At 37.9% G+C, this 12,073-nt stretch overlaps 1 protein-coding gene across 4 annotated transcripts in view; it reads left to right on the top strand.

Annotated features, from left to right (window-relative positions):
* efnb2b (ephrin-B2b) overlaps window positions 1-11,759 on the top strand; it is a 28,198-nt gene extending 16,439 nt beyond the window's left edge. The window contains exons 1-5 of one of the 4 annotated variants that reach the window (XR_015475504.1): window positions 3,571-4,534; window positions 4,767-6,321; window positions 6,668-6,778; window positions 8,581-10,266; window positions 10,420-11,759. Coding sequence is in view for 1 of the 4 variants with exons in the window: in NM_131808.1 (NP_571883.1) it covers window positions 6,229-6,321; window positions 6,668-6,778; window positions 8,581-8,978 (602 nt within the window). In the remaining 3 variants the exon portion in view is untranslated. 4 annotated transcript variants of the gene reach the window in all.
* The last annotated feature ends 314 nt before the right edge of the window (window positions 11,760-12,073 follow it).

Below are 12,073 nucleotides of genomic sequence, written 5' to 3'. Positions count from 1 at the left end.
ACCCAGCTCAATAAGGCGCAAGACATGTATGCGACAATTTTTTATTTATTTTTTTGCTAATTTCAGACCAGCGCAATCCTAATTTTCACGTTTTCCTTTAAGTTGTTTAAATAGCAAATCCATTTGCGACACTTTGTGGACTCATAGGTATTCCGGTCTAAAAAGGAGGTGTGTTAAGGCGCATTGTTGGAGCGTTGCTATTTTAAAGAACAGAAATGACAACTTAAAGCTGGACTAAAGTCCAGCGCAGAGCGCGTTTGTTATGCGCCTATGTGGGTTTAAATGCCCAAATGCTTTATCTCTGATCAAGAAGAGAATAAGCTAAAGTAAAGTGAGTCAGTAAGTGTTTTGTACTAGATAATATCAGCTCCTTATTAATTTTTAGTGGCATGTTCATTTTCTCTGCCCACCCCCACTCGCTTGGCCTTTGACTCGCTGGTCACTCGGTTCTTTCTCTGCTCTAAGGAGTTTTTTCATTGTTGTTCTTCATGTTGTTGTTTAAGCAGCATATTAAAGTGCTTATTAGAAGGATTTCTGAAGGATTGCGAGACGCCAAAGGCTCATGTATAATGATTTCTAAACAGTGTTGTGGTAGTTGATGAAAAATAGTAACTTACTTAATTCAAAAAGTAACTAATTTACTTCATCAATTACTTCCACCAAAAAGTAATGCATTACAGTTTAAAGTAATTTTAAAGTAAATTTCCAAAGAACATTTTTTTAATGCTCCCATTAATGTATTATTATTTATTGATTTCATATTAATTTCAATTAATTTGGTGAAACTCAGCACCTATAAACTGCTATTATAGACAACCATTAATGTTATGCATTTTAAACAAAACAAAAACATAACAGCTGCTCAAATATGAAATCAATCAACAATTTGCAAACTAAAGACAAATTAAACATGGCATTTCACCAGCTTATGGAAAGTAAGCTGTGTATATTCAAAGTGCAAAATCTGCTGTTGCATAACAGCTATAAAATATGTAAAACAACTAAAAATAAATCACAGCGTTTATCTGATCAATACAGCACTTTACATTTAAATAACGTGTTCTGAAATATAACAGAAATGTGTCTGTGTCTACCAAACTGATCAATTTTGTTATACAGATAACAAATGTGTTCTTGTTTATTTGAAACAACAAACATAGTAGTAATAATAGTAATTATTAACAGTAACGTTAATAGTCTCTCTCGCACGCACAATTGACCGACCTCACGTATTCAGTCTCTCTCGCGAGCACACTTGACCTCTCTCGCAGTCTTCCTGCTTTCGCTTTACCTAGTCCAGTCTGGCTAGGCTCAATTATATTGTAACAAATACAGAGTTAATATATTTAAAAAGTAATGCGTTACAGCATTAGTTACTGTTAGAAGTAATGCTGTTACAGTAACGCATTACTAGTAATGCGTTATTGCCTAACACTGTTGCTAACAATGTAATCTGGGAAAGGGAAGCATTTCAATGTACACTGAAAAAATTGTTCATTGGATTTACAAATATTTCTCAATTTTTTTAAGGTAAGAGGTTGTAAATATGGACTGAATTTAAACAAACAAGTTAAGTTCAACATTACTAAATTTAATTTGTTTGCTTAAATTTAGCCCGTAATAATTAAGCATTTTTTTCAGTGTATATTCAAAATAGAAAATAAAATATTTAGATAAATCACTTTTTCACAGAAGAAATAGGTGAACAGAAACTTTAAAAACATTGTACGACCCTAAAATTTCAAATGAAAACTTGATTAAATGTGCTTTAAATTAGCTTCTTTTCAAACTAACCACAAATTAAACGTGGTATGTCAGCAGCTTATAAAAAGTAAGCTGTGGATATTCAAAGTGCAAAATCTGCCGTTGTATAACAGCTCACAAATAAATAAATAAATCACAACGTTTTTCTGAGCAATACAACACTAAAAATTTTAAATAACATGTGTTCTGTCTACTAAACAAATCAGTTTTGTATACAGATAACAAATGTGTGCTTATTTATCTGAAACAACAAACATAGTAGTAGTAATAGTAATTAATAATAGTAACGTTAATAGTGTCTCGGTCTCACGCGTGCACAAAATCGGTCTACCTCGCCTGCATTCGGTCTCTCTCACAGTCTTTCTGCTTTCACTTTACTTTTTTTCCAGTCTGGCGCCTCGTACACGACTAAGGCACTTCATAAGTGTGTCTTCTTTATGGTAGTTTGTTGACATCCACCAATCCCACAATGTGTTGCTGTTGTAAACAGGAAGATGTAGGCTAGACTGCAGCCAAAATGAATTAATTTACCAAGTAACGGACAAACACATTATATTGTAGGGATAACATAGTTAATATATTTAAAAAGTAACGTGTTACAGTATTAGTTACTGTCTATAGTAATGCCGGTAACGCATTACTAAGAGCGCGATATTGTCCAACAACTAACAATGTCATCTGGAAAACGGGAAACATTTCTATGTACACTGAATAAAATGATTTACAAATTTGTAATTATTTAATTAATTCATTAAATTATTTGTTTATTTAATTATATATATATATATATATATATATATATATATATATATATATATATATATATATATAATTATTATTATTTTTTTTTTTAAGGTAAGTGGTTGCAAATATGAGCTGAATTTAAACAAACAAAGTAGAACATTACTAAATTACATTTGTTTGCTTAAAATCAGCCTTTATCAATTGTTTGCAACAATTTACCATTTTTTAAGTGTATTTTTAAAATCGAAAATAAAATTATATTTTAAATGTATACCTTTTTCATTGAATAAACAGGCAAAAAAAAAAACTTTTAAAACATTGTACGACCCTAAAATTTCTAATGAAAGTTTATTTACATTTGTACTAGCTAAAATTAGCGTCTAATCCATTTTTACTGCCCACCCCCCAACATCTCTCTGCCTTTCACTTGCTGGTCATTGGCTCTTTCTGTGCCCTAAGCAGTTTGGATGGGAAGTCCATTTGTTCATGTGGGATTGGTCTTAATCCTCGCAGTGAAAGAGAGATTACGGCCCAATGGAATTCTTTAGCCCTGCTATCAGAGGACACAGCATGGGTGCCAAAGCACAATAGAGTTTAAATTGTTCCAGCAAGCCACTCCACTATCCCGGGATTGACAGCCAAAGCAAATCCTTGATATTCTGTGCTAAGGCTTCGGTAATATGTTGTAAAGTTCAAACCTGTGTGATTATTACTCACAGTATGAGGGGTTTCTAAATTAACGCGCACGTGAATGTGTGTGTGTTCTCTCTTCGTAAGGATTTACAAGCAAACAAACACAAGCTTTTAAGGAGCTTTGCTGTGCTGCAAAAGTGAGATTTTTCTCTTTGTGTGAGCGAGTTGAACCTTCACCTTCTGCATTCACATACGCAGTGACTGATGAACATGTGACTCCAATGTCCGCGAGGGACACTTTAGAGGTTTTAAAGCACCTGCGAGAGCACATGTGGAAAGTTGACCCAGTCATAAACGAGCTCACTTGGTGCTACTAAACCTTATATGGCCAAATACATCAGGACGACTGTAAGAGGAATGAGCCTCGAGGGGGGGAGAATAATTTGGTGGCATGGAGGAGTTTTGAAGATGGATGATGGCCTTTAAATATGCAGCATCACAAATGTGGGATAGTAAATGTTGGACGGGGGAATCTTATACAAAAAAATGAGTTCCAGAATTTAAATTTCATTAGAAAATTAAAATGTGCTCTTCTTTTTTTAAAGGAACACTACACTTTTTAAAAACAGGCTAAATTAAGTTCTACAGAGTTTAACAGAGAGGTCGGCATGCTGGCTTATTGGGTAGCACTGTCACCTCACAGCAAGAAGATCGCTGGTTTGAGTCCCAGCTGGACCAGTTGGCAGTTCTTTGTGGAGTTTGCATGTTCTCCCCGTGTTCACGTGGGTTTCCTCTGGGTGCTCCTGTTTCCTCCACAATCCAAAGATGTGGTATAAGTGAATTGGGTAAACTAAATTGGCCTTAGTGTGTTTGTGTGGATGTGTATGGGTGTTTTCCAGTGATGGGTTGCAGCTGGAAGGGCATCCGCTGTGTAAAACATATGCTGGAATAGTTGGCGGTTCATTCCACTGTGGTGACCCATGATAAATAAAGGACTAAGCCCAAGGAGAATAAATGAATGAATGAATGAATGAATGAATGAAAGAGTTTAGTGGTGGAGTTTAACAATTTGAATCCATTCATCCGATCAGGTATGGAAGTAGCACTTTTAGCTTAGCTTAGCATAAATCATTGAATCGGATTAGACCATTAGCATCTGATATGATAGTATGCAGCTTCTGAAATAAGTCCCCAGATAGATAAATTAGTTACAGCACTGCATAAAAGCATTGTGCCTACTACAGCCATGGTACAGCAGCAAAGTTCCTTCATTACGCTGGAATAAGAGTATAGTTCACATCTAGAAAATACCAACGTTTAACATGTATATACAGAAGAGTCAAGCTTTATATAGGAAAATTATCATAACTATTTTTTAAGCAAGATGCTGATGGTCTAATCCAGGCATGTCCAAACTAAGTCCTGGAGGGCCGGTGTCTTGCAAAGTTTAGTTCCAACCCCAGTCAGGCACACCAGGGCTAGCTAATCAACCTTCTACTAGGCCAGGGGTATCCAAACTCAGGCCTGGAGGGCCAGTGTCCTGCAGATTTTAGCTTCATCCTTGCAGGTGTGTTGATGCAAGTTGTTTCTAGAAAGCCTAGTAAGAGCTTGGTTAGCTAGCCCAGGTGTGTCTGTTTGGGGTTGGAACTAAACTTTGCAGGACACCGGCCCTCCAGGACTGAGTTTGGACATGCCTGGTCTAATCTAATTCAGTGATTTATGCTAAGCTAAGCTACAAATGCTCTCGTCTGTCCTAGAGATCGACTTAATGGATTCAAAAATTGTAAAACTCAACTGTTTAACTTTAATGGAGTTGTAAAATGAGCCTATTTCCAAAAAAAATTGAGTGTTCCTTTAACAAACTCATTTTCTCCCCCAAAATTGTTGTTACTGTTACGCATATAAATGTTTCTGTTGATTCTTAGTAAATTCTTGTTGTTGTATTGTCAAGTTTGTAAAGCCTCATATTCTGACAATAAAAGTCAAAATTGCAATATTAAGTTCAGCATTTTAAAGAAAAACTAAACAAACTGCACTGAGGAAATTATGCAGGTTTGGCTATTTAGGCAGGAGCATTTTTAGCTTAACTTAGCATCAATCATTGTACCAAATAAGACCATTAGCATCTGATATGATATTATGTAGCACCTGAAAACAGTCCCTAGCTAGGTAACGTAGTTACTGCGCTGCGTAATAGCATTGTGCCTACTGCAGCCATGGTACAGCAGAAGGGTTTCTTGATTATTATGCTGGAATGAGAGTATAGTTCCTAATGATATTGGTCTAGAAATTAGCTAATTTAAATGTTCTGTCCGTTTTAATACACAGTGTAACTATGCAAGAATCAAGCTTTAAATAGGAAAATTATCAAAACTCTTTCTGGAAATTTCTGAGCAAGATGCTAATGGTCTAATCTTATTTAATGATTTATGCTAAGCTAAGCTAAAAGTGTTCCCGCCAGACCCGGAGATCTACTGTTTAACCCTAATGGAGTTGTAAAATGAGCCTAATACCAAAAAAAAAAAGAAGTGGAGTGAGTGTTCCTTTAACAAAATTGTCATGTTTTTGGTTACACATACACATGTTTGTGTTAATTCTTAGTAGATTCTTGTTATGGTATTAAGTTTATAAAATCAAAATTCGGGAAATTTAAGTCAAAATTGAAAGTGTTTATTGAGCATTTCAAAGAAAAACTAAATAAACACACTTAAAACTATTAGGCAGGTTTGGTTTATTAGACAATATTTAATATTCAAGTGTATATCAAGAATATTCAATGGAACTAATAATACTGACCTCAAAATATACACTTTTATTTATTAAAATATACACAAATTTAACTACTTTGATTCCAGCCAAACTAAAAGAAATAAGACTTTCTACAGAAGAAAAAAAAATGTATTAGGAAATACTGTTAAAAATCTCCTTGCTCTGTTCAACATCACTGGGGAGATATGTGGAAAAAAAACTTACCATTTCTTATAAATTTGCCTTGAAGTGTTTATTAAGCAGGCATGTTTATATTTTCAAAAATGTTATTGCATTTGTGAAGAAAATGGCTGAATATTTTTTCTTTCCATCTTTTAGCCACCTCTAACAGCACTTTTGAAGGACTGGACAACCACCATGGTGGCGTTTGCAGGAGCAAATCCATGAAGCTGGTTTTGCGGGTTGGCCAGAGTAAGTACCAACACCTCCACCTGCACCGCTGAACAGCAGCGTCTCCATCAGTCTTTCATGTCGTGGGTGTCCGTGCTCGTGTTCCTCAGCGTGTAATTGAAATGTCATGTGAGCTTGTTTCCTATGGCTATGCCAGCTGTCCCTTCCTTGGGCTTATGGAGAGATACTTGCAGCTTTACGCCAATTCATTAAATTCTCTCTCAAAACCTGGGGCTTAATGCCTCGGAGCCAGAACGATGTAAGGGTGGTCCGATATCGTGTTCAGATCAGTTTTTCAGTCCGCTGAACATTTTGTACAGCTTTTCTCCACAGGTTACGTTAGCTCTCTCTTCTGTTTTTTGTTTAGGTCCTACAGATTCATTCTCAGCGAAAAACCATCCCACAAGAAATCCTCCAAAATACCCTGAAAATAAGGACCAAAATACCTTCAGCAAAGAAAATGATGTCAGTCAGATTGGTAGGTATTATTGCATATGGGGGAAATCACACTAAATATCATAAATCACATCAAGTACATTGTGTATAAATGTGTATATATATATATATATATATATATATATATATATATATATATATATATATATATATATATATATATATATATATATATATATTCACCGGCTACTTTATTAGGTACACTTGTCCAACTGCTCGTTATCGCTTATTTCTAATCAGCCAATCACATGGCAGCAACTCAATGCATTTATTCATGTAGACATGGTAAAGACGGTCCATTGCAGTTCAAACTGAGCATGAACTAAATGGTTCTTTGTGCCAGACGGGCTGATCTGAGTCTTTCAGAAACTGCTGATCTACTTGGATTTCCACGCACAACTATCTCTAGGGTTTACAGAGAATGGTCCAAAAAAAAGGAAATATCCAGTGAGCTGCAGTTCTGTGGGCACAAATGCCTTGTTGATGCCAGAGGTCAGAGGAGAATGGCCAGACTGTTTTGAGCTGATAGAAAGGCAACAGTAACTCAAATAACCACTGGTTAAAACTGGGGTATGCAGAAGAGCATTTTTGAATGCACAACACATCGAACCTTGAGGCGGATGGACTACAGCCTGAGTATTGTTGCTGATCATGTCCATCCCTTTATGACCACAGCATACCCGTCTTCTGATGGCTACTTCCAGCAGAATATCGCATCATAAAGCGTGAATCATCTCAGACTGGTTTCTTGAACATGACAATGAGTTCACTGTACTCAAATGGCCTCCACAGTCATCAGATCTCAATCCAATAGAGCACTTTTGGGATGTGGTGGAACGGGAGATTCTCATCATGCATGTGCACCCAACAAATCTGCAGCAACTGCGTGAGGCTATCATGTCAATATGAACCAAAATCTCTGAGTTATATTTCCAGTACCTTGTTGAATCTATGCCTTGAAGGATTAAGGCAGTTCTGAAGGCAAAAGGGGGGCCAACCCGGTACTAGTACTGTGTACCTAATAAAGTGGCCAGTGAGTGTATATATATTATTAAAAAAGTTAATAAAAGTCACTTTTTTATACTTCTCTAATCACCAAATTCCTTCATTAACTACTGGATTATTACCTGTCCAATAGTAAGATATTGGCTAGTAGTAGTACGAGTACGTATAAAGTAGAATCTTATTCTACATCCTTATTCCGGTCCAATACCAACCCAACTACTACCTTACTAAATTACTAAGCTGAACATTTGTAATGTATTGATCTAATAGTCTACATTAATGTTTATTGATAGCAAGAGGTTTAAAATAATGTGACCTTTTGATTTTCTTTTTATTAACGTTACTAAATTGAATATGTATAACAACTTTGTGACTCTATTATATATTATGATGCTGTTTTATTCCAGATGTCTAAATTACAACAAAAATTGGGGGTGAAATATAAACATGTAATTAAAAAATGTAATCTAAAGTCTGGATTGGCATGGTGGGTCAGTGGTTAGCATTGTCGCCTCACAGCAAGAAGGTCGCTGGTTCGAGTCCTGTTGGCATTTCTGAGTTTGCATGCTCTCCCTGTGTTTGCTCCGGGTGCTCCGTTTTCCCCCACAGCCCAAACACATGCGCTATAGGTGAATTGGTTGAACTAAATTGGTCATAGTGTATAAGTGCGTATGTGAGTCTATAGGTGTTTCCCAGAACTGGGTTGCAGCTGGAAGAGCATCAGCTGCATAAAACATATGCTGGGATATATGGCGGTTCATTCCTGGCGGAATTCCTGTATAAACTCCATCTGATCCTAAACTCTTTTATGTTCCTCAGACTCCATGCAGAACGGAGAATCCGGAGGGAAGAGTGGCGAGTCTGTGGGATCTGCTGGGTCTGATGTGGCCCTGTTTGCAGGCGTCGCATCCGGGGCTGTGATCTTCATCCTCATCATCATCGCACTTGTAGCACTTCTGCATCGGCGTCATCAGAAGCACTCGGCGCAGTGCTCCGGACAGCTGCCCTTAAACACGCTGCCCAAACGTGGCAGTGGTGCCAGTGGCGGCAGCAACAACAACGGCTCCGAGCCCAGCGACATCATCTTTCCTATCCGGACCTCAGGAAGCATGTACTGCCCGCATTACGAGAAGGTTAGCGGAGACTACGGACACCCCGTGTACATCGTCCAAGAAATGCCACCGCAGAATCCGGCAAATATTTACTACAAGGTTTGACGGAGCGTGGACAGTAAACCACGGACACTGAAAGGCCAATAGAGGCTGCTCCAAATGATGGACATCAGTGTTTTGATGCCGCTGGAGATGCGTCTGGTCTGGTTCTCTGTTGGTCTTGACAGCAGATTCTGGATTAGATGTTGGTGCACATGGGAGTTTACTCATGTGTTTATTGACCTTATTCTGCGATCCGGATCGTTTTTGCGATTTAGTCGCCCATGGGAGAAATGACTGGGAATAATAAATGGCATAAAACGGACAAACTACTTCCTCTAAAAACATAAAAATACATAAAAAAGTAAAATAACACTATAAGAAAACATCAGTTTGCATCATGAAGCAACTTTCCCAGTACTGGATTGCAGCTGGAAGGGCATCCACTGTGTAAAACATATGCCGGATTAGTTGTCGGTTCATTCCGCGATGGCGACCCCTGATTAATAAATGGACTAAGCCGAAAAGAAAATTAATGAATGAAAATATGAGTTTGCAACATGAAGCAGCTTTCCCAGTACTGGGTTGTGGCTGGAGAGGCATCCACAGCGTAAAACATGCTGGATTAGTTGGTAGTTCATTCCGCGGTGGCAATCCCCTGATTGATAAAGGGATTAAGCCGAAAAGAAAATGAATGAATGAAAATACAAGTTCGCAAAATGAAGCAGCTTTGCCAGTACTGCGTTGCGGCTGGAAGGGCATCCACTTTATAAAACTTATGCTGGAATAGTTAGGGGTTCCTTCCACAGTGGGGACCCCTGATAAATAAAGAGACTAAGCCCAAAAGAAAATGAATGAAAATATGAGTTTGCAAAATGAACCACTTTCCCAGTACTGGGTTGCGGCTGGAAGGGCATCCACTGTGTAAAACATATGCTGGGTTAGTTGTCGGTTCATTCCGCTGTGGCGACCCCTAACTAATAAAGGGACTAAGCCCAAAAAAATTTTAAAAATCAATGAAAATGTTAGTTTGCAAATTGAAGCAGCTTTCCCAGTACTGGGTTGTGGCTGGAAGAATATCCACTGCATAAAACTTATGCTGGAATAATTGGATGTTCATTCCGCTGTGGTGACCCCTGATTAATAAATGGACTAAGCTGAAAAAAATTAATGAATGAATGAAAATATCAGTTTGCAAAATAAAGCAGCTTTTCCAGTACTAGGTTGCAGCTGGAAGGGCATCCCCTGCGTAAAAAATATGCCAGATTAGTTGTCGGTTCATTCCACGGTGGCGATCCCTGATTAATAAAGAGACTAAGTCGAAAAGAAAATGAATGAATTATTAAAAATATCAGTTTGCAACATGAAGCAGCTTTTCCAGTACTGGGTTGTGGCTGGAAGGGCATTCACTATGAAAACATATGCCAGAATAGTTGACGGTTCATTCCGCGGTGGTGACCCTTGATTAATAAATGGACTAAGCTGAAAAGAAATTTAAAAATATCAGTTTGGAAAATGAAGCAGCTTTCCCAGTACTGGGTTGTGGCTGGAAGGTCATCCACTGCGTAAAATATATGCCGGAAAAGTTGGTGATTCATTCCGTGGCGGTGACCTCTAATTAATAAATAGACTAAGCCGAAAAGAAGATGAATGGATGAATAAAAATATCAGTTTGCAAATTGAAGCAGCTTTCCCAGTACTGGGTTGTGGCTGGAAGAATATCCACTGCATAAAACTTACGCTAGAACAATTGGAGGTTCATTCCGCGGTGGTGACCCCTGATTAATAATTGAACTAAGCCGGGAAAAAAAAATGAATGAATGAATAAAAATATCAGTTTGCAAATTGAAGCAGATTTCCCAGTACTGGATTGCAGCTGGAAGGGCATCCACTGCCTAAAACACATGCTGGAATAGTTGTCGGTGCATTCCGCTGTGGTGATCCCTGATAAAAGGGACTTGAAGCAGCATTTTGAGCTGTTTTTAACGTGTAGAAATTAACAGAAGTGAATGTGAGTGGAAGTCTTGAGTCAAAAAGATTCCGGTCTGCACCTGCTCGTACATGAAGAATAAGGTCAATACGTGAAAACTGGAGCCGAGAGCAATCTTGCAGGGAAGAACTGCAGTGTTTTGATGAATAAGCATCTCAAGTGACTGTTTTTTTAATTTATTGTTTGTGTTATTGCGTTTCTCAACTCCCAGGTCTGTGGATTATTGAACGTTTATGCACGAGGCCTTGATTCCCGCACCGTGTGACTTCAGGTTGATCATATGGACATCTGCATCCCGAAAGCTGGCCTGACGGATGCGTATTGCATATCAGACATTTGTAGCCCTTATGCTGTTGACGTGCGAGCCGGTGTGGTCGAAAACGCATGTGGTTCTTTTATCCCCATTTTGCTTATAACTTCTCAAACATTTATTCAAACAGCAAACAAACAAAACTAAAGATCAACATGCAGAGCAATCCGTCGTTGACTTGGAAATGTAAATACAATAAGCAAGCGTTTCAATTGTGCTTTAAGTTATGGATCTGGACATTGCTCGTCTGTTCATCGTGGGGTTTTGTTGAAATCCAGCAAGAGTTTTATTCAGCAGACGTGAAACGGCATGTTGGACATAAAGGACTTTATTTTGGTTTTGGGAATCTTGCATTTGTTAAAGTTGTTTGTTGATTCTAGCCAATAGTGTGTTGAGCAAACTTCACATTCCAGATGGCTGACAAGGTCAAATGAATCGATTCAACGAGACGCCTGTGCTGCTCTCTTATTTTTTTAATGTTTGAATGAATGAATGAAAAGTTTTGTATTGTTGCAATAAAATAAGCGGCCTCTTGTCAAAACACAAAGTCTTGATGAAGTGTTATTTAGAGATCATTGGGATATAGGTTTGAAATAATCTGTAACAATATGACAGGGTCACACTTTGGGCCCAGTATTCACTCTGAAATAGCATGTGAGTATGGCTTAATAACAAGTGTGATTCCTGCAGCCGCCGGCCAACCACTAAGCATGACATATTGCACATAATGACAAGTTTTGCTTGCTACACAACTGAAAACGTGCTAGATATAATACAGTTTTTCATTCGGAATTGTAGTATTATTAAGTACTGTAAAGTTTTTCAACTGGCAAATGACATGATCTAGTGGGTTGTCTGCTG

This window comes from Danio rerio, chromosome 1 (assembly GCF_052040795.2).
Source record: "Danio rerio strain M-AB ecotype USA chromosome 1, GRCz13ab, whole genome shotgun sequence".
NCBI classification, from domain to species: domain Eukaryota; kingdom Metazoa; phylum Chordata; class Actinopteri; order Cypriniformes; family Danionidae; genus Danio; species Danio rerio.
This window is presented reverse-complemented; position numbering and strand designations above follow the sequence as displayed.